Source organism: Colossoma macropomum, unplaced genomic scaffold (genome assembly GCF_904425465.1).
Source record: "Colossoma macropomum unplaced genomic scaffold, Colossoma_macropomum, whole genome shotgun sequence".
In the NCBI taxonomy this organism is placed as follows: domain Eukaryota; kingdom Metazoa; phylum Chordata; class Actinopteri; order Characiformes; family Serrasalmidae; genus Colossoma; species Colossoma macropomum.
Window position 1 is genome coordinate 33,478,124 of NW_023494789.1, and position 24,276 is coordinate 33,502,399.

A 24,276-nucleotide genomic window follows, 5' to 3' on the forward strand; every position below is an offset into this window, starting at 1 on the left:
TTTACCATCTCGGTCAATTTGAAATTACAACACTTCATTGTAAAGAATGCTTTATAAAGCTAACGGTAGGACAGAATATGCTGTAACCTACATTTGTATGAATTACTGGCCTATAGGCTGTTCCAAAGTGTATTTTTAATGAGCCATCAGTCAGAGCATCAGGAATGTCTATATTGTTTGTCAGTCTCCGCTTCACTTGCACATTCCATAAGAAAATTTTCCTGGAATTCACAACATTCACAATACAGAAATCAGCCACTAAACAGATAAGGATAAATTCATGTTGGAGATTCTAGGCCTAGACTAAGATATACCTTTGAACAGCGTTCATTTGTCTCAAAAAACCTGTATAAGCTTTTTATTTTTACACTTTATTTTCCCATAAATATTTTCCCACATTATGACAGTGTGTCCTTTCACTCGCCTACAAAAGTAAAGAGAATTGATTTGTAGGGCATTCTGGGAGACACTGGAGCAGTTAGGGTGAGGGTACATCTGTGTTCACCACATTTTGAGTTGCACTGTGGGATGTTATCAAAGAATTTTATTACAAGATTAATTGGATATTAGGAACTCTAGGAACCACTTCTTCAATGTCTATATGATAAAGGAACTTGATGAATCCAGAGCTGAGTTTTTAAATAAATACAATTTTTATGGGAAATTAAGCCCGTCGTTTTGTCCATTGGTCAGTATGAAGTTGTTTTAAAACATACACTGATCAGGCATAACATTATGACGTGTAGTGGTCTACACCTTCCATGAAAGCATTTCTTTCTACACAAATACACCAGACATAGCATTATGACCACTGAAGAACAAGGTAAAAATGGACTAACAAAGTATGCAGAGAAACAGATGGACTACAGTCTGTAATTGTAGATCTACAAAGTGCACCTATATAGTAAGTGGAGCTGATAAAATGGACAATGAGCGTAGAAACAAGGAGGTGGTCATAATGTTATGTCTGGTGTATTTGTGTAGAAAGAAATGCTTTCATGGAAGGTGTAGACCACTGGGAGACCTAGACTGGTCTGTGAATCACTCTTCGTTGTCTGGATTTCAGCTACTGTGCGTGGAACACAGAACAAGAAACACAACATGATCTAAAGTTCTAAAGGGGTGTTGAGGAGCAAGATAATAACAGCAACAACAATTTTAAAACATACATTATAATAATAGCAACAACCTTTTTTCTGAATAGAAACAATAAAATATATTAATAATAACAATAATTTATTATATTTTGATATTTTATTAGTAATTTTTATTTGTACGTTTATTAGTGATTTTTATTTACTGCTACTACTACTATCACAACTTTTACTAATACTACTACTACTAATAATAATAATAATAATAATAATATAATTGAATACTTTATATTTCAGAATTTAAAGATAAAATGTAAATTTGCTATTAATAATGGTAATATTTAATTTTATTTTAAAAATAGTAGTATTTTAAATTACTGCGTCTGATGTTATTAATAATATCATAATCAAAAATAAAATAATCATAATATAATAATTAAATTTAAACAATACAGTTTATTATTATTTTATTATGATACTAATGATAATTATGATTTGTATCATTAGTAGTAGTAATTTTAATTAATACATTTATACATTTTAATAGTTTAATTTATTATTATTATTAAAAATAGTAATAATAGTAATAACAATAATAATATAAATAAACAAATAATTAATAGAATTAAATTAATATATAATGAAAATAAAAATTAATAACAATAAATATCACAAAACATTTAGTTTATTTTATGCTTGTTTATTTTTTTACTCACACTGACTGTAGTGAGTGCACTGTGTGTGTGTGTGTGTGTGTGTGTGTGCGCGTCTGTGAAAGCTGAGCGCTGAGGAGCTGAACAGCGCCTGCTGAAGGACCGTCGGGCCATTTCACTTTCTGCAATCCTCCAGACGGGAGCGCGCCTGTGCCCGTGAGCGGGAGCGCGCACCGTAGCCACACAGAAGGAGAGGGGAGGCAGCGGGAGCGCGGAGGACCAGCGGCGGCGCGGATACAAACGAAAAACGAAAAACGATCAAATAAAAAGCACCAAAGCGGATCCCTACCGCTCCTCTGCGCGTGAACCTCAGCGCGTTTACTGACAGAGGAACCTCGAGCCTTCATCCCCCGGTCTTCGTCATCCTCCCTTTCCAGCGGGCTGCGCAGAGCTAGGTGGTCCTGAGGATGAGGATGAAGATGCTCTCGCGCTGCCTGTAGCTCTTGCATCCCCACCAAGCGTCAGATTGGATGGGAGGCGAGGCGAGGGGGGCTGCATTATTGATAGCTGCTGTTGGAGCGGGGCTGTAGGCTCGCGCGCTGTGGCCATGGCCGCTTCTCGCGCTGAGATGTGAGCTCGGCCGCCTCGGCTGCTGCTGCTGTAGCTTCTGCGCGGAGAGCGGAGGAGGAGGAGGAGGAAGAAGAAGAAGAAGAAGAGAAGGAGGAAAAGGAGAAAAAAGAGAAAGAGGAGGAGGAGGAGGAGGAGGAGGAGGAGGAAGAGAAGGAGGAGGAGGACGGGGCAAACTGACAGGATTGTATTCGTTCTTCTCGCTGTTGCACCCAGCGACTCGTTCCGTTTCCCCATCAGCTGTGATGTAAGATAGGCCACTGGAAAGTGTGCACGAGGGGTGATCGAGCCTCTGACTGACCATCATCAGCGTCCAGCGGCGCCGCTGGTGAGGGGAGCGAGCGAGGGGGCAGATAGGGGGAGATAGAGAGAGGAGAGGTGAGGAGAGGAGTGGAGAGGACAGGAGGGGGGTAGAGAGAGGAGAAGAGCATCCGAGAAGGGGGAGAAGAGAGAGAGAGAGAGAGAGAGAGAGAGAGAGACACTCAGAGACACAAAGATGCTGCCCTCGCAAGAAGCCTCCAAGATCTACCATGACAACTACATGCGCAACTCGCGCGCCATCGGCGTGCTCTGGGCCATCTTCACCATCTGCTTCGCCATCATCAACGTGGTGGTCTTCATCCAGCCCTACTGGATCGGCGACAGCGTGAACACGCCGCAGGCCGGCTACTTCGGCCTCTTCCACTACTGCGTGGGCGAGGGCAGCTCGAACCGCGATCTCAAGTGCCAGGGCACGTTCGCCGACTTCAGCTCCATCCCGTCGGGCGCCTTCAAGGCGGCCTCCTTCTTCGTGCTGCTCTCCATGGTGCTGATCCTCAGCTGCATCGCCTGCATGGTGCTCTTCTTCTTCTGCAACACGGCCACCGTGTACAAGACGTGCGCGTGGATGCAGCTGTTGTGCGGTGAGTGATGGGAGAGGAGGTGGCGGTGGTGGTGTTTTTTTTTGGGTGTTTCCTTTTTCTTTCTTTTGTTTTTGGATGGCTTTGGTGGGGTGGGTGATGGAAAGGTGGGGATGGGTGCAGCTGCTCGTGTGTGAGGTGCTGTTGCCTGGTTTGGAAGAGATGTGTGATGTGTTGTGTGTGTATTGAGCTCTGTATGGGAACCAAATGTCCCCATAATGATGGAAAACATGAGCATTTTGTCATTGTGGTGGTCCCTGTTGTTGAAAAGCCCTTAGAACAAGGAGGCAGAATTTATTACAAGAAGTAAAAGAGCTAAAATGTTTGCTTTTGGTTCCTGATGTTTAGCTCTGGGTTGGGTTAAGCATAGGCAGACCATTTTTAGCTACAGTAACACTGAAGTCAATGGAAAGAATTCTGCAGGGATGTTTTTCCACACCTCCAAAGTTCAGGCTTAGAAGTTGGATCTCACAATCCGAGTCATCCCAGACACATAGATGTTGAAGTCTGGACTCTGGGGTGGTCAGTCCACTGAGAACACCAGCAGCTACTTTATTTAATTTGCAAATTGTCTTCTTTGTGTTTTGTTTTGTCCTTTCTTTTTTGTTTATTTTCTTTTCTCAGTAATAGTTTCTTATTTTCTTTTCTCAGTAACAGTTTCTTATTTTCTTTTCTCAGTAACAGTTTCTTATTTTCTTTTCTCAGTAACAGTTTCTTGACAGCTACACATCCTTTCAGACACATAGTACTAAATTGTCTTCTCACAGTGGAAGGATGGACAGAAACCCCAGTGTTTTTTTCAGATCTGAAGCAAGAGTGGAGCTTGATTTTCTCCTCTCTCTCAAAGATAAAAGATTTAACCCCATAAATGGCCAGGGCCCACCAGTAGGCCTAAAGTCTGGGATTTTAGGGGGTTAAGTACTATATATCTGTTGGTGACAGTTTTGGTGGTCTAGCATGTCTTGCTTAGTTGTTTGGAGTCTCGTTTTCTCTGTAGCCTTTACCCATTATTTTAAACTCCAGCTTTATAAAAAAAAATCCTGTATTATCATGTTTTCTTTTGACTTTCTTATGCAACACTATCTCCTGAAAAATGAATAACTTGTACTCAATGGCTGTTTTAGCAGGAAATGAAGGAAATGAAGGGTGGTCTCTGACTTTTGCACAGTGTTGTGCTCACAGTGCTCTAGTTTATTTAACCTGATATATATAACCTGAGAATAGCTCAACCAGTTTGCATTGAAGTGCCTGTAGTTACTGAATGATAAGCCTTAGTATGTAATAATTCATTTACATCACTGTGATAGCATTTCAAATCTACAATATGGCCTGTAAAGTGGCTATAAATGTATTCACCCATTTGATTATGTTCTTAGCCTAAATGTTCATGTTCCATTTCTGTGTTCCTCTGAGTTTAAAGACGAAAGATTCGACAGAAAGATCTACTAAATAGATGCATTTCACACCCACAAAGCCCACACATATGCCATCCTCTTAAAGCCTCCAATGATTGTTAATCATACACACCTTCAATTAAGACCAAGTGTAAACGAATGGGTTCCTAAAGCCTATTTGGTGCAGTCTGTAGCAGTGCATACAGGACTATGTATGATGGCAGGAGTGGACAGGAGTGTGTGAATGAAGCTTTACGGGACTGCTGTAAGACACAAGGTAGTACATACTGGCGTAAAGGGGAGTTCCACCGATTTTTCAAAATATCTGCGTAATTATGTTAGCAAAGTGGTTTGGTGGTGAAATGGTCTGTCCTGTAGAAACTTACTGAGTCAGAGTTGTTCACAGTGGTGGTGACAGGAACCACACACACACACGCACATCATCTAAACCGCTTATCCTTCTGGGTCGCGGTGGGGTGCTGGAGCTTATCCCAGCTGTCATTGGGCGGAAGGCAGGATACACCCTGGACAGGTCACCAGTCCATCGCAGGTAACAGGAACCAGCCATCTGAAATGTTTAATGTTACTTAAAGCAGCCTCACAGAACGTTATTACATGAAATGGATATGAAAAAAAAACTGCCTGATGCCTGAGATACTGTTTAATGATTTGTTTAAGGTCAGGTTTTGGCATATTTTTTAAATCCATTCATGGGGAAGAAGTACATGCATGGTGTTATATGGTGAAATAGTCCCCAAACAGAACATATTTATTCAGATTTGCCACTATTTTACTATCATCAACATTCATATAAAAGCTTAGAGTATGTATGTTTACTGGACATTTTGGATTGTAAATAAAATGCCTATACTTGCATAGTAGACATTGTGACCCCTGGTTCCCATCACCACCAATGTAAAGAAATCCGAGTCTGCATGTTTCTCTACAACTCACCATTTCACATCAAACCAGTCTAAATGACTTTGCTCAGATCTCAACAATAGAATTATGCAGAAATTATGGTGGAATTCCCCTTTAATATGTAAGCTCTTGGTATGACAAAAGGACTGGACAGGTAACAGGTAAGACCAAAATAAGAGTGTTTGCAAAGCACCACCGAAGTGGAATTTGGTCATATTGTGTGGCAAAGTCTTTTGTTTCTTCTAAATTAAACAACAGCGGGATCGATGTTGTTTACTATGTATTATGTGGAATTAACTGTTGTAATCTAGATTGTCCAAACAACCAGCCAGACTCACTCTATTCCCTTTCATAGACATTGCAGAAGTGATGACAGCTGGAATAGACATGACTGCAATGGTGCTATAAGCATGTGACTCTATCTTTGGAAGTGCTAAAAGCATTAACCAGTTACACCATGTTTCTACTGCAGAAATGTGTTCTTGTCACATTTATTTGTTGGTACCAGAACAATGCTCAGCTAAGACAAACTCATGGAACAAGATCTGGTTCTTGTCTGGTCATCTACACTATACTGTCCAAATGTTTCCATCATTTCTTCTAAAATCAAAGGTATTTGGTGTTTGCCCTCCCTTTGCTACAGTAACAGCCTCTACTCTTCTGGAAAGGCTTTACACTAGATGCTGGATCACTAATGTGAGGATTTTATTGATTCAGCCACATGTGATTAGCTACCAATGGTGGATGATTAGTTCTGGATCATAAATACCATTCGAACTCATCCAAAAGGTGCTCCATCACTTCAGTTCTGCTCTAGAGCCCAATGCTTGGGGGCTTTATGCTCCTCTAGCTGACACTCAGCATTGGGCATCGTGACCTTAGGCTCATGTTTGGCTGCTCTAGAGTGTTCCATTCTAATTGGCATTGCTTTTCTATGGAGCTTATAGCTATGCGATTGAACACCTGTGTCAGCAATGGGTGTAACTGAAAGTAGCTGAATTGACTAATTAGAAGGGGTGTCTGGACACTTTTGGGCACAGTGTATGCTCATTCCTTGGTTTCTGTTTTGGAGTCTTTTATTTTATAAGTTGGAGAGGAAAAGGTGACTGTAATGAGCTTTCAATATGCCATAGTATTAGCATAACTTTCTATAAGATAAGAGTGATATGATGAGGTGAAACGTCGACACTCGAGTTGTTCTGTAGTCCTTCAAGTCACATCATATTCATTATAGAGGGAGAGAGAGAGAGAGAGAGAGAGAGCAGAGAGAGAGAGAGAGAGAGAGAGAGAGAAAGAGAGAGAGTAATAGAAACCATTGAATGTTACTTCTGATTCATGAAATAGTGTGATTGTTGCTTCTTCTCATTTCAAGCCAAATTCCTTTTGCACTTTCATCCAGGCGTGACCTTTATGGAGTTTTCTCGCGCTCCCTCGCTTTTGGAAAGGTCATCGTGCTTGTTTGTTTGAAATAAGATGTTTACATTAGTGTGGCCTTTAAAGTCATTCCAGCAGTGGTGATCATGTTACAGTTGCCTTTACTGCGCTCTGCCATTCAAGTCTGCATTTCTCCTTTTCTGTCAGTCTTTCTGTCTATCTACAGTGTTTGTCTAACAGTTTGTAGACATCTGCTTAGCCATTGTTTCCTAGGGAAGGTTTTACACTACACTCTTAAAAAAGATGGTTCTTCAAGGGTTCTTTAGTAAAGAAAAAGGTTTTGTATAGAACCCTGAACACTCAAAGAACCTTTTACATTATTAAAGGGTTCTTTGCAGCGTGAAAGCATTCTTCAGATTGATGAAGAATGAGCTATACATGGTTCTATATAGAACCTTCTTGAAAAGGGTTCTATCTAGCACCAAAAAAGGGTTCCATTAAGAAAAGAAAAGAAACATTGCTGTGAGGATTTGATTGCGTTCAGCCACAAGAGCATTAGTGAGGTTAGGTGCTGATGTTTGATGATTAGTTCTGGATTACAAACGTCACTCCTACTCATCCCAAAAGACTCAAGTATTGTAATAATGCTCTATTGTCGTTATTTTTGATTGGAAGCAAAAGGGTTAAAATCTTGCAACATTTAACAGAAATTATTCAGTCAGGATTTGTTTTCTGTGATATCTACTGGATACAGCCAAGTCAGTTCTCCCATTGGTTAGGACTTCAGGAGCTGGACTGAAGGTGTAATTATGAAGTGAGAGGGACCAATCACAATGGCAGAACTCTTTACTGAAACAGTCACTGTAAAACTACTATATACAAGATTAATAATGTGTTAATATTTCTATAATCTTCACTATATGGCCAAAATAATGTGGACACTGCTCCTAATTACTGAATTCAGGTGTTTCAGTCACATCCTTTGCTTAAAAGTGTATAAAATTAAGCATAGAGCCATGCAATCTCCATAGACAAACGCTGGCAGTAGAATGGGTCAGACTGAAGAGCTCTTTAAATCAAAGCTTTGTCACAGGATGCCATCTTTGCCACAAGTCAGTTCATGAAATCTCTGTCCTGCTAGAACTGTCAGTTGTAAGTCATATTATTGTATGACAGAAGTATTTAGGAGGAACAACAGTTGTGCTGTGAAGCAGTAGATTGCTCAAACTTACAGTGTGGGGCACTATCTATCTATCTACTGATCTATCTGTCTGTCTGTCTGTCTGTACATCTGTCTGTCTGTCTATCTATCTGTCCATCCATCCATCCATCTATCTGTCACTTCTGTTGCCCCACAAACAGAAGTGACAGATGCTTCTAGAGTTCCAAACTCTAGAAGCATAGTCAGCACAAGGGCTGTGCATCGGGAGCTTTATGAAATGGGTTTCCTTGATGTCAGCTGGATTGGTGTAAAGCACACTGCCACTGGACTCTGGAGCAATGAAATCATGTTCTCTGGAGTGATGAATCACACTTCACTATCTGGGAGATATATGGATGAATCTGGGTTCGCCGGATGCCAAGAGAATGCAACCTAGTGGAATGCATAGTGCCAACAGTAAAGTTTGGAGGAGGGATAATGGTCTGGTGCTGTTTTTCAGGGTTTGGGCCTCTTAGTTCCAGTGAAGGATAATGTTCATGCTACAGCATACAAAGACTTTTCAGACAATTATATGCTTCCAACTTTGTGGCGAGGTCCATAAATACATGGCTTGATGAGTTTGGTGTGGAGGAACTCCCTGACCTCGGACCCACTGACACCTCTGGGATGAATTGGAACGTCGCTTGTGAACCAGGCCTTCTCATCCAACATCAGTGCCTGACCAAATGCTCTTTTTATTGAATGGATAAAAATTTCCATGGGGGAAACAAGCTCATATAGGTGTCATGGTCAGGTGTCCACATACATTTGGGCATGTAGTCTATTTATCTGTCTGTCTGTCTGTCTATCTATCTCACCATCTCTCTCTCTCTCCTCCATGTTTTAGGTATATTATCAGGTCTGGAGACTGTGAGATGGCGTTTATGAGCTAACAGTGTTGTGTGTGGTTTATGTGGCCCGTGTTAGAGCTCAGCATGTGAAAGAGTGTGTGTGTGTGTCTGTGCTACCACTGCGTTAGCACCTTGTTCTCATTCCCTTTAGTAACACTAGCTCAGTTTGGCTCCCCTGCTCCTTTTAGCACTCTCACGTCTCCTCTTCTCTCTTGTTCTTTTCTTTTTTTCAACTGAGCTACCAGCAGATGTCCTGTAGTTAACTTTCATATGCAGTTGTTGCTTGTTTCCAGAACCATTTAGAATTAAAACAGTTATGTTAAAGCTTTCATTTGCATAGAACAAAAGTGGAATTTCTGTTTTCAGTTCAGAGTGCAGTTTTGTGCCTTTTGTATTTAGGTATAGTCCCTGCATGGGCATACTTCACCTAAGTGGATGAGTCCTAGTATCACCATTACTATTAAGCTTGACTTCTTTTAACAGTCTGTGTTTCACAAGGAGTTCCAAAGCTGGCGACAGGTCTCTGTAATGTATTTGTCTCTTTTTGGCTTTATTTCAGTTTAGTGATACTTTACCCAAACTGGCCATCTCTCTTCATGTCTCTGCTCTCCCTCCTACTGCAGAGCAGAAATGGAAAAATGAGCACAAGAACCCAGTAACCTCCTTATGGAGAAAACAATGAACTTTACAAATGGCTAGACTTACACACTCCTGGTCAGGGTGGCGTGTAGGAGTGTGTTTGCAATGTACGGAGGGCTTGTGTGTTACAGTGTGATTATGAGCACAGCAGTGTGATCAGCCATAATCCCAGACCTGAATACAGATAAGACAGGTTTGCTGGATCAGGAGAAAAGAACTGCATTGCTGACACTTTCTTTGATATATTGACAACTGATTTTGAGAGCAGCCAGAACCTGAGCAAGAGAGCACTTTCAGTCTAATGACAGCTTTCTCTGATACTCAACAATACAAACATCTCTACAGAGGGGTTAGCAGCCACAGTCAAACAAAACCTGTATACTTACAGTATTTATATCTGTAGATTTTATAAATGTTCTTTTTAAAATAAATATATACACACACAAGCAGCAGAAGCCACAGAAAGAGCAGTGTGCATGTGTGAATGTGTTACATTTTCATCTTTTCAATCATTAGCATTATTTCTGAATTTATATACATTGTCTGCATTGCAATGCATGTGAGATTTGACTTACAGTGCTGGTCAGGGACCACCTCTCAATTATTTAATTTCTAATCAAAATGGCCATTATGTACAAGTTCACTGTGCAGAGTCAGGGAAAAACAGAAAACTATATTTAACAGAAATTACACAGGAGCCTCAGCACATAAATACAAAGTCACATTTTCTATTATTTACTATGTCCACTCTTTGATGTTATTCCACTGTTTTCAGGACAATCACTTCCAGTTTTTCAAGGAAATCTGCAGTGATGTTTTTCCACACTGCTAAAGTTCAGTCTTGAAAGTTGGTTGCATTTTCTGCTTCTCACAACACTCATAGTGTTGAGTTGTCGTCTCACTGTGGAAGGATAGACAGAAACACATGTAGATTTTTTTAGATCTGAAGTAAGTGTGAAGCTTTATTTTTCTCCTCTCTCTCAAAGATGAAATCCTTTAGTACTGTTTATCTGATAGTGACAGTTTTGGTGGACAGATGTTGGGAGTCCTATTTTTTTGTATCTGTAATTTTTTTTTACCTCAAGTTCTTGAAACTCCTGTTTTTTTATTAATTTTCCTTTGACTTTTCTCTTCTTTATGCAAGAGGATTATCATATCTAATATTCTCTGATAGATCTCCTGAAAAACGAATCACTTGTACTTAATGACACTTGGAGAAGAAAATTAGGAAAAAAGTATTATTCTTGAAAAAATGTATACAAGTTACAACAGTAATTATAATGATATGATAATAGTAAATGTTAATGTTTTATTATTTATACATACTATTATTGTTGTTATAATGTAATTCAATTAATACCAAACTTAATTTCTTTAATTGATTTATTTTGGTCATGTCCAGTTCTCAGTGTTTCTCTTGATTGTTTTGGAGAATGAAGGCTGCAAACATTTCCTCAAATACACATGAAACCTGCTACCATCTTTAGCATTCAGCTCTGGTTCTCACAATGCTATGCACAGCTTTTAGAGGTTGCTCTCTTGAGGGCAACGACAAGGTTAATCTAAGTAATTTCTCTTATTGCTATTTTACCTGTTCTTTTCCAGTCTTAAATTAATCAAATACAAATGTGCAGTTTAATATAAAGAGATTACAAGGACAATTGTATTACTTATATTAAAATGTGCAGTAAGAGCATTATAGTATTTGTCCACATAGTGAAGACACTGGGGCTACAGATTAAAGTTAAATTTGAATGGGGAATTGAGGCCAGTAATCTAGCTGTTTTTCTGGTTGTAATCTGGGGTGGAGGATGTAATTTGCAGAGGCTCTTTTTGGCAAAAATCAGAATGAAAGGTTTGGTTTGTGGATGTCCTGAAAGCTCTTGACCCAAATGTTCATCACATGGCAAGAAGAGCACAACAATAGCCCCATTCTTTCAAAGGCTACTCCAGTGGGGCTGAGACCATGGAACTGCACATATAAGTGAGAGAAAGAGAGAGAAATTAAAAAATCGGTCTATATCATAAGGACAAAGGCAATGTCCATTAGACTGGAATTGCTTCATTCTTTGCAGAAATATTTTCCCTCCATAGCACATTTGTCTCAATTCTGTAACATCAGGTGTTGTTGAAATATCTCTCTTATGGTAAAAGCTCCCACCTCCCCTACCCATAATCCTCCTCTCTCTCCCTGAGGGGTTAAGCTTCCACTGATTCCACACTGCTGCATGCAAAGCCAGCGTCAGCAGGAGATGAGCTCCAACATAAAGCTATGCTGCTCACACTACAGTGACCACACAGAGAGGAGAAAAGAAAAGAACGAACGACACTGAATGAACGCCTGGCTACAAACATGTCTACATCCGCAGCACAGACTGCTGAAAAGGATGCGTTTGAACAGGGCCTCACAGAGGTCATCCAGTCAAAATGAATATTATTGAAGTAGCTGAAGAGGGGTGACAGTATGTGGGGGGTGTTAGAGAGAGAGAGAGAGAGAGGAGAGAGAGAGAGAGAGAGAGTGAATGGGATTGGATGTAGATCTAATACTCTGGGCTCTGGTGGTGATGATAGTTTAATCAGCTTCTCTGGTACTGAACTGCGACTGTATTGCACTCAGCCGCCCTCCTCACACTCACCTATCTTTAGCCTTCCGTTCACAACTCTTCCTGTCACACTCAGTACTAAAACGGCCTTCTCGTCCTCCTCCACTTCCTGCTCAGGTTGCCTTCCTTTTGTCAGTCTCAGCTGGTTTTTCTCTGGGCCCATCACTGAAGCTCCACTGTAAAGCCCCAAAGATAATATATACATATACACAGTTGTATACAAAAGTCTGTTCAGCCCTGGCCAAATTTTGATATTTGATTGATTTTAAAAAATAGAAAAAAAACTGTGGCATGTGCAAAAATTCTACCTTTGTAATTTTTCCTGTGCCACCTGCTGCCACGCAAGACAGATGCTGCCACGCAACCCCAAAGCATAATCCACATGCCCCCATGCTTAACAGTTGGCAAGATGTTCTTGTCATCAAATGCTGCTGTTTTTTTTCTCCAAACATGCTGTGCCTTTTGCACCGACGAGATCTGCGAGAGGCGGCATGAGGACGGCGACTGTGCCCTGCCTCCTGTTCCGCAGCGAGGCCGCTGCACTATGCCTGATGTTCAACCCTGGTGACCAAGCTGCAGAGCAGGAGTGGTAACGAGAGGGTGGCAACAAGCCCTCTCTTTCCCTCTTCGCACAGGTGGTCGTGCTGCCCTTTTAACAATCACTCCTCTTTTTTATTAAACACAAAATGACAAATCATAAAATGACATTTCATAAAAGTGGTTATTTTTCTTGAACCCTTTGGACCACAACTATAATCGTGGTCTCTTTTGAAAGCTAACACTCTAATGTTTGTTGTCCAGATATACAAATTACTGTAAGTATTACTGAGGCAGAAGAGCAAACACAGTAGAAGTGGATTTTTTAGTTGTGCCTACCAAATTAGTGTGAAAATAATGGTTACAGTAAGCTGTGCATATGGTCAATGGACCTAAAACACAATGGAGCCTTAATTATAAGCGTTATCAGCTCCTGGTTCATATTAAAAGGTGCCAGAAGTAAAAATTTGTTTTCTGCACTGTTTTTTTTTCTAATTATATGTTTACATGACAGATAATAGTATGGGGACTATTTAAAGTATTATTTAAGACAATAACATATAATGCTTTCAAAAAGATCATTTATATTGTGTAAATAATAATATGCAATATTATACAACTTCTATACTGTAATATCATAGATAATCTTCTGTTATTTCTTATAATAAAGGCCTATTTCTTTAAATAAAACCACTGTGTTCAAAACTTATGTGAGTCACATTCTCACTGGCTGGGAAGGCTGTCACTCACAGAGTCATCTGTCAGTCGTTTGACCAGCTGTATGGAGAAAGAGAACAACCATGTTTGTAGAGTGAGTTGTAACACTTTCGAATGATGTATTGTGACAATGTAAAGTGAACACATCACTGTAGAATCAAAGCAGAGTGTTGTACAGATTGTGATTCTGTCTTGATGTACCATATACAGTACAGTGCACATTAAGAGGTTAATGGGAACCAGCTGATGCTTGTTTGGCTTTGGTAGTGTAGGGCACCTTTAAAAGGTGCGGAGAGGCAAGAAAGAGGAGAGAGGCACAGATAGATGGGTGGGAGAGTGGCAAAGAAAGAAGAACTGAAAAGCCTGAGTTGAAATGAGACAACAGACAGTTAAAAGACACTGAAAAGTATCTGGTTTTTGTTTTTGTGTTTTGTTGTGAGAGCATAAAGAAAATGGCTACTGCCATTCCTCCCGGGGGAGCAAATGGCGTACTACACATACCTTTGGTGATTGTAGCTAAAGAATTTTGTGATGAAGCTATAGTAAGGTTTCTCTCTGATTACTTTTCTATGCAGGTCATGTTTGTGCAAGCAACACTTCACAGTAGAATGATGTATCATCACCCTTGTGTCAGCTATACATTTCTGCAGTTTCCTTGCTGTCAAATAGGGGTTTTGCTTTGCCTTTCTGGCAAGCATACAAGCAGTTCTATCTGAGAGTTTTCTTAGTCTTCCAGCTCTTACCTTGACTTCCACAGTTCCCTTTAACTGCCCTTTCATGGTGACATTTTGGACAGTGAAAATTCCACGCTGGAAGCGCTTTGATATCTTTTTATAGCCTTTCCCTGCTTCAAAGCATCAGCTAGCTTCATTTTCACATCCTCAACCAGCTGGTTAGACAAGCCCTTGGTTGTTGAGTGTTAACACAAGGTGTGATGAGTCAGAGAAATTATTACACGGGAATTCTCATCAGCTGAAAATTCCTTATGACAATTATTGGCCAGCCTAACGAGTCCTGGCGAGTCAGTTGAGGTCAAACGAGTTAATTAAGTTCTGAGACTTTACACCTGGAAGGGTGTTCAAACTTTTGCATATGCCATATTTACTATTCTACTTAATTACTTTTAATAGTTTTACTATAATTACTTTATGTTAGCTAGTCAACTGACTGGTATTATCTAGTTAAGTAAAACAAAACACCTTCTGAACCTAAATGTAAAGCAGATTTTACTCACTTACAACACAATCCACATTCCATCTCACTTCATCTGATCCCATCTCCTTCCTTTTCTTCTCTCCACACAAACTCATATAGAATACTGATGGCTAAGGTATTGGCTCTGAATGTTGATGAGAAACCTCTTCACGGCTGGCAGTTAGAAATTAGGCTTCACACACACAGGCACGCGCACACAGACTGTAAATTGTACATCGTGTTTGCTAATTCACGCAGTACTTCACTAGCCCTTATGTGAGTGTGTGTTCTTCACGAGGTAGCTTCATGTCACACTATTTTCTATTCAGTCCTTAAATAAGTAAAAACATTAGACCAGGCCTGCAAGGAGTTGTAGTTCTTTGTAGTTAATTAGCCTATATTTGAGGCCTGATGGCTGAAGACATTGTACTTTGCTAGCACTGAAGCTAGAGCTTGTGTTGTTATCATTATTCCAGTGCTGCTGGCCACAGTCTTCAGAACAGTGTTTGGCCTAGTTAGGGCTTCATAGAGTTGTACACAGGTCTTCAGGAGAGAGAGAGACAGAGAGAGATTTTGAGAGAGTGACTGCATTTGGCCATCTAAACAGATATTTCTCATTATGCATTAGATAAAATCCACCAGTGCCTCTGTTCTTTATAATTGGGCTGTGTTTTATACAGATAATTCCTTTACTTTTGGTAGACCAGTACTCTCTAATATTTTGATATGCTAATGTTCTAACACAGACACACACGTGCATGCATGGCAATGCAGTACTGAGTCAGGGACCACCATTCATGTCTTTAATTTCCAGCCAAAACAACCATTTTTCAGTGCCAGCAGAAAACATATTTAGCAGAAAATTGCTAAAATTGCGAAAAATGCAAACAACTAAACATAATATCATATTTTCCTGTATTTTATGTGTCCATCTTTTGCCTTAATTATAGCTTCCATTCTTTTCAGGACCAATCTGCAGGGATACTTTTCCACACTTCCAAAGTTTGGTCTTATGTTCATTGCATTATCTGCTTCTTATGATCCAAGTAATCTCAGACACATTCAATAATAAGGGTCTGGACTCTGGGGTGGCCAGTCCTTTATTCTGAGAACACCAGCCGCTTTTTGTCTAAATTGCATTTTTTTTTTGTCTATTTCCTTTTATCATTAACGCCCTTTGGCATCTGCACATTCTTTCCAATCCCATAGTATTGAATTATCTTCTCACAGTAGAAGGAAGGACAGAAAAGTAATAGCGGGGCTTGATTTTCTCCTCTCTCTCAAAGATGAAAGTTTTAAGTGCTGTTTATCTGATGGGGTAGTTTTGGTGGTCTACCAGGTCTTGCACGGTTGTTCGGAGTCCCATTTTCTCTACACCTTTTAATCATTTTTTTGGAAACTCCTATTTTTTCTCCTATTTTCTTTTGACTTTCTCTTCCCTTAAGCAAGTGGATAATCTTACATCTAATCTTCTCAGATCCCCTTCAGCCATTTTAGATGCACATGAGATAATTTTGCGAGGCAGCTAAAGTGTGTTTGGGTAGCTGCTTGCTTGAATGTTGGGAACAACTTTTGTTGGTAGAGTGCAGCTGTAACTCGTTGGTTTTAAGATTAGAAGGATGGAAGAGTTAAAGTGGCAGTAGATGCACAAAACTAAGGAGTGGAAAAATTAAATACTGATAAATATGATATTGTACTTACTGTTGAAGGCTTTGGTGTCATTTTTGTTAAATATATGTATCTTGCTTTTTTGAAACTGAATAACTTGTACTTTATGGCTGTTGTGATGGGAAATTGTATAAAGAAGAGTTGATCTCTGACTTTTGCACAGTGCTGTGCACATTCAACATTAATGGCTAGTTTAGTGTGTGTAGCCAGATTGAGCTTTCATGTTCCGCTAAACTCTACATGAGTGTAGGTCAAAAGATGAGTCAATCCTGTGTGTATTTCAGTGTGAGTGTGTGTGTGTGTGTGTGTGTGTGTGTGTGCATGTTCATGCATCGGTGCATGGAGAATTCTCTCACTGGCTGTATCCAGCTGGCTGTAAGTCATAACAGCCTCTTATAGATTTTTAATCACCTCTCCTTCCTCCGTTGAAAATGTGATTGCATTGCATTTCCGTAACGAGGAGGCCAGCAATCTTTGTCTGCTTTGCCGCTGCTAACATCTCAGATAATGGAGCATGCCTCTTAGGCATCAAATTTTCAATCAGTGTCAAACATGGAGGTATTGATCCTCGGCCTGTAATGGATGTTATTCAGTTGCGTTAATATGGCCTGTGCTGAATGAAAGCCTGGGAGGCAGACAGGCATCAGACTATGCCATGATACCTTGATGGCTCAGAAGAACACTGCAAAAATGCTGTCATGGCAAGTGAAATCAGCCTAAATCTTGCTAATATATCTAAAATTTTTCATTTTTAGATTTTTGTAAGAATATTATAGTATTATAATATATATACTTGTTTTAAGTAATTTTAACTAATGAACTTGTCTTACTCTATTGGCGGATAGGTTTGCTTGTTTTATGCATTATTTCTTCAAACAAGCAAAATTATTTGCCAACAGAATAAGACCCTTTCTACATAAAATTACTGAAAGCTGCACTATGTACATTTTTTTGTTAAAACTGAAAGAAATATCATTCCTGAGTCAAAAAACATGCTAAAATCTGGTGTCTGTGTGCTAGGCCTGGGCAATAAGGCAATGTAATCGAGTATCATCAGTGATAGACAGTAACTCAGCGGGGATGTGTAGAAGATGATAATCGCCCTTATGGTAAAAGAACTGAGAGAGAATTAGAGAGGACTAATTTACCTTTAAACAACTTGAAAAACACATTGGGAAACTGGGGTTTACGTTTACGAAGTGTGTGGGCTCAAGAGGTTTGTTAAGAAACTGCCTGTGTTACGTTTTTCTGCTAGGCACTGCAATGGAATGTAGCATTTGAGGCAAATGTGTGGTGATATAAAGCACGTAGTGATGGTTATAAGCTTATTTTACTTGTTAGCTACATTAGCTTCCTAGCTAAACGAAAGAAAACTAAAGAAGCACACTTCAGACACCAAAAAGACACCGAAAGACTGCAGGTCACCTAGCAACGAGGTTTCGCCTGGCTAGTAGCGAACGCAAAGGAGAAGAGAAAGACAGATTAACATTTGGAGACGAATAGACTTATTCGCATTTATAAGCAGCGCAGTTGGTTTCCTGGTACGTTAACTCTGCAACGAGAGACTGTCAAACACTAACTAAAAGATGCGAAGCTGAAGTCGCTTCTCTAATTTTCCCGTTCCACCTTAAATGGTGCCGCTTTTACATTCGGCGCCTCAGTCAGAATTTAAGGTGGAACCGGAAAGCTCAGCAAGAAGCTGGCGAATGAGAAGCGACTTTAGCCTCGTAAAACAGCGGAAAGCTGAGAGACATTTTACAAAAAAAACTATTCAACTTTTGAGGAAAAGTTTTCTGGCCGAGTTGGATGAAAAGCGGCTATAGCTGAAGCTTAGAGCAGAGCAAAGTAAGTCCGCGTTTTCGTTTATATTGTTTAGCCTAAACTAGGACATTATCACATACTGGACATAAATGTTGCGGCTCCCGAGGTGGTTTGATTTTTGTTGAAAGGACAATATGGCTCTTCTTATCATTTGTGTTGTGACTTCTGACCTGACCTGGCTTTAATGCAGACGGAGCCGGTCGGATTTCTCACTCATACAGTGGTGTGTTTGTTATGTGCCGCCACAGACTGTCCGGGCGCTGCACTTCCGCACTTCCAAGTTCCGCCCTTTGCGTTCCATCAACATTACGTTATAAATTAAATATTTACAAAATCGATTTTTGACATTTATGAATCGATTCAGAATCGTCCACGTCCGCATCGCGATGCATCTAAGAATCGATTTTTTCCCGTACCCCTAGTTGCAATGGTTATCCAACATAGCACAAGTATAAGGTGTAATTGCTGGAAATCACAAGCATGTTAAAGGTATGCTGGTTGTTGTTGATCCTGTATGCAAAGCATTAAATTATTATTATTATGATCTCAAAATTGTTTGTGCTTTGGTCGACCTGGTGTCTCCTACTGCAGGGTTCGGGCGATTCTTAGTAAATGCCTCAGTTAATATGTTGTTATATTCTATATTTATAAAGTGCTTAATATAACAAAATACTGGAAAGGAGACGCAAGTTATGTTTAACATGCGAAAGAGGTCGAGGGTCTGTGCATGCCTGTTGCTATGGAAACCAGTCCCGCCCCCACTAATCTACAACACACATGGACCATCAGAGACTTACTGGCTAGTGTGATCTCTTTCTCTTGTATACAAGTAAACTGCTGTTGCCAGTTCAAAATGTTTTTAATCAGTGAAAACCAAGCGGTAGTAGGAAACTTCATAAGTAGGTCATTTTGTAAAGATGCGTGAGAACTGTTGAGTGTGGTGTGAGAGCGTGAGATTAGACCAATGTGTGAGAGTTAGAAGCCTTGGACTCTTACTTAAGCAGGGCTTTTCAGTACTCTCTCCTGGAGAGAAGCTTCCATTGCTTGTTAGCTCCATTAGCCTTGTACTTCCACTAAGAAAACAAATTTCAGATACAACATGTATCTGGTTGAATGGCTGATTGACTCCATTTGTGGTATGGGTAAAACTGTAAATTTTCACCACATTTTGTCTGTAATGTCCAATCTGTAATGTCATATGTTAAATGGTATTAACTGGCCATGACTTTTATTTACTTGTAGTTTAGATATTGATTATAATGATATTATGAAGTTGGTTTCTCTGTAACAGTCTACTGGTGTCATTATGATAATGTGTGAGGCAGACTCACGTGTGCCAGGAGAAGTGAGGCGATATGTTAGACGCCTCTTCCCCACCGCCTGCTGTCTCAGCCACACTCCAGCGGCTGGGCTGCTGAATCAACTCTTACGTAACACACATGCACACACACACACACAAACAGCCTCATGAACATTTTGATTGTCTATTTTTGGCATGCCCTCTTCTTCTAACAGACTCTGTATGTCTTATAATACCACCCTCAACAAGTCTAATATAATCTTTTTGTATGAATCAGTGATGGTAAAAGGTGTGTTTAAGTGTAAGCAGTTATGATTGTATGTGTAAAACATTACTTACAGAATAATCTATTATGTAGTTACAAAACATATACATTTTATGGTATGAAGAAAAGACAGACATTATATAGTGATTTAGAAAGAAGTAAACATATAGTACAACTGCCTTGCACACACACACATCACTATAAGAAGCTCGTATCTCCATTCAAAATTGCTTGAAATAAAATCTTGTTACGTTGACTTACACTGTATTCAAATGCTATTTTTTGTGGCAGTTGTACACATTTTTCATATGAGGAAAGCTGCAGTCATGCTGTCCATTTTTCGTGAAGAGGTGTGAAGAGGTATGAATTATTTTAGCAGCAGGGGGTTCTTACCCCCTTCCCCTTTTGCCCCTCATTGCTCGCTAGAAGCTCAATACACAACATTTCACACACAGCCAATGGTGTCCTAGTTAATCTGATAACACAGTTACAAGAAAAAAAAAAATCTCTGATTTGTTTATACTAATTAAAATATTGTCGATTTCCATTCCGCCAGCAGAATGGCCACTAGGGGGCCTACAGAGAAAGGTTAAAGTGTAGCCAGTCCTTCCATGGTATATTAACATACTAGTTTGTGCAATTAGACTGATTGATGTGTTGTGTGTGGTAGTCTGACATGTAGCAGTGGGAAGGTTTGTGCAACACAGACATATGCAGAAACTCATATTTTGTATGGTGTGTGTGTGTGTGTGTGTGTATATGTGTATGTGTGTGTGTGTATGCGTCTGCTCTGCTTAAGGCTGAATGAATCCCACTCAGAGATAATTGGCTATATTAACCAATCTTTCATGTGTCACTGCAGATTTCATTTGTGTTTCGTACACACACACACACACACACACACACACACACACACACACACACAGCTAACGACATACATACAGTGTTCTCTAATGAGCACAAACTCTGTAAATCTTCTTTCTTTCTTTGGTTAAGGTTCTGAGATTTGTAGAGTTATTCACCTTTAACCTCTACTTTCTCTCTCACCTTCAGCTCCTCCCATCACTTTCACTTCCTTTCACTCTCTTTCTCTCAACCACCCCCCCTCTTTTTCACACACACATTCAGAGTGCACCTGGTTCCCTTTGCTTCATCTCTCTCTAATCATTCCATTTTTTTGATACAGGAGTTGATACACATTCTGAGTAGCTGCACCAAACGGCTTCCACTATTACACCACAAACCCTCACAGTTATACGTGCCCATAAATGAAAAGTGAAATATATATATATATATATATATATATATATATATATATATATATTGCCACCATTCCCCTCATATCCTCATTTGGATATTGTTTTTTCCCTCAAAATAAACTTATATACTATACTATAACAACACTGTATATGCTGTATATAACCATATATATATAACTATTCTTCTTGAATGGCTGTGTGCTTTGAACATGTGTAACGTTCATGCACTGATTGTCGGTTTAGAGACATGCTGCCTTCTTTTGTAATATTCTGAATAATTACATACATATATATATATATATATATATATATATATATATATATATATATATATATATATATATATATATATATATATACATATATAACCCTCTTCTAAAAAAATAGCACTGTATAGCACTGCTATACACTGCTTCAAAGATGATGCTGTTTGTTTTTTTGATCAATAGACTAATAGAAATGATCCTAAATTACTTGGAGTAAAATCTGACTTCATTCCATGTTCCATTATTCCATTATTAGCTTAGAAGAAAGTTTTCCTTCTTCTACAAAAAGTTAAAGGTTTTGTTATGACTGTAATGATGTGCTTTACCAAACAATTACATTTTTTGTAACACTTCTTATAACTTCAGTGTGAAAGGGTGGGGCTAAACTGCTGTAGGCTGAAAAAGTGGTTATGTGTAAATGTGCTGGTTTTCATGACATCACAGACACAATGAATTGTAGATGGGCTGTTTTTGCAGCTTGGGTTCCATATATGGAATGTGGACTGAATAAAATTCAAGTTTTCATGTTACAGGCTGTTTAAATTCACTTAAGATGCAAAACTTTTTATTATAGTGTAAGGTGGCTGATTTCTTGATTATGCTAAGAACAAAATGAGAAGGACAAGGTCACACGGTCACTGAGAGTGTGAACTGTAAAGCAGGCATTTGAGTTCCTCACCTGCTTCCTCTAAATAGCTTTGGTTGGGACCACCAAGACTTTATATATTGCACAGAGGGTGGGAAAAGGAAGTTGAGGCTTTCCAGAAGCCTTTCTTTCCTCTGAGTCTCTGTGTTGCTCTCAAGTAGCACATGTACAGGCTTACGAAGCATTAATCTTACTGTAAAAGAGATTGATAATCAATACACAGACGAGAGCTGCTGAATGGGAAGATCTATGTCCGCCGCTGCTGGTTGCAGGAGGGAGGGTGTAAAACTGGGTGTTGATGGGGGTGTTGGATGAGATGTAGAGAATAGAGATTAAAAAAGATTGAATAGCGTAATGCGTGTGTTTGTGTACGGGTGTGTTTAATGGAATGTTAACACGTGGGCAGTGATGTTGTCCCGGCCTTGAGGAGGTACAGCAGCAATAAACCCTTCTGCTGGTTTCTCGTATACATCAGGGTGTTAATTAAAACGCCTGGAACTGCACTGCGTTAACGCTTCTGGGAATGATTGTTCATTTTTGAAAGTTTGAAGAAAAATCAATAACTCACCTCACTGTCTTCTCATTGCCCTTCTGATTCCTCCTCAGGTGCTAAGACAAGCTTTAAAAGTGCAGATACAATACTATCTTTTTTCTTATATCATGCCTTAGATTGTTTGACTTTGTCATTTAGCCTGCAATTTTAAAAATAAGACTTATGGTGAAATTGACCAGTGTAGACAGAGTAGAGGCCACTGCAATCCACAAACATTATTAATTCATAACCACAAATGGATGATGAAGATATTAAAGTTCATGGCCTTCCATAATGTTGCTGACACTGTTAAACCTGAATCCACTTTTAGTTTTTAGAATATCCTCATCAGAGAGAGCATTTGCTTTTGCTTAGGAGTATAAATAAAATGATGCATTAAACTTAAAGCAGTGGCTTCTTTAGTTTAGTGGAGCTACAAGGCTAACATTACTAGCAAACACTAGTTAACAGTCACCAAATTCTTTTCCATTAATATATTCAAAACATCTCTCAAACATCCATATCCATGTCTTCATTATGAACACTCAGATTTGTTGATGTGGTTTAGTGCACAGCATTACTTACTGTGAACTATAAAAATGGACACAGCTGCACAGTGTAGTTAAATGCTGCAGTCAGCCATTTTAAACAACAGGTGTTGTGCCAAATTCTGCTTCCAACCACAGAATCTGGCTCCTCTTTACATCCACACACATCATGCAGGTGTATGGATGCTACGTTGCATTTGTGATTTCTACTGTTTGTATTTATAAACACATATTTTCAGTTTTAAATTTTTGAAAAATTTAAGGAGCTAGGCTTCTTGTGCCTACATAATCTGTGGGTCAGAATTCTCTACAACAGCACTGTCTTAAATAGCTGACTGCAACGTTGTGCAAAGTTCATCTTTACTTTTTAATTTTTCTTTTTTTTTTTTTTGTTCATTTTTATAGCGCACAGTAAGTCGTACAGTGTGTGCCAAACCACATTGACAACTCTGTGCAACCCTAATGAAATGGTAAATGTGGTTTGAGCAGGCTGAGAAAATTTTAGGGATAATTTTTTTTTTTAAAGTTTTGGGTGACTATTGACTTTTAGTGTGTGTTAGCAAAATTAGCCTTTTAGCTCTATTGCTAAACTAAAGAAGCCAAATTTGCACACTAAAATATCTTCGCTGATTAATTACATCTTGAGTGAGTGGAAGATTGTGTGAATTTGTTTTTCACCATACCATTCCTTTAAGTAAAGAAGAGAGGGAAACAGAGAACAAGTAGATAAATAGAGAGAAAGAGAGAGAGAGTATCTTTATTTCTGAATGTATGAAGGACCATACCCTTTACCCCACTGGCAGTAAGATTCTATTAAGATAACTAAAACCTTCTTATTGTTTCATAAAAGTGCACAAATCAAATATATGGCAAAAAATATAGCTTTACTCTGTCTGTCTGAGAGGAGCCAAGCTCAAAGACCCTGCAGCTAAATATAGTAATAGAAAGAATACAATAAAGACTGCACACACACACACACACACACACACACACACATTGTTTAAGCACTTAGTTCATACACTGTTAGGACTGACTGAGTGCGGCTGGATGCTGGAAGCATGTGCAGGTCACAGTTTTACTGGAGGCAGCTCTAAGAATAACAATCCAAGGCTAACACAGGTTAGGATACACTCAGAAATGATATAAACAAGCAGCAGTCAGTAACGAGAATACAAATAGAATATAGTGATTCACAACGATAGTGAGAGACTTCAGTAGGCCTAGATGTGTGGGCAGAAACACCAATGACTGGTACAAGAAGGTGAAT

At 39.3% G+C, this 24,276-nt stretch overlaps 1 protein-coding gene across 3 annotated transcripts in view; it reads left to right on the forward strand.

Moving 5' to 3' along the window:
* Positions 1 to 2,780: 2,780 nt before the first annotated feature.
* The window catches only part of lhfpl4a (LHFPL tetraspan subfamily member 4a), a 46,595-nt gene continuing 25,099 nt past the window's right edge, over positions 2,781 to 24,276 (forward strand). For all 3 annotated transcript variants that reach the window (XM_036571040.1, XM_036571041.1, XM_036571042.1), the window contains exon 1: positions 2,781 to 3,276. In XM_036571040.1, the coding sequence (XP_036426933.1) occupies positions 2,871 to 3,276 (406 nt within the window). In that variant the 5' untranslated portion in view covers positions 2,781 to 2,870. The remainder of the gene's footprint in view (positions 3,277 to 24,276) is intronic.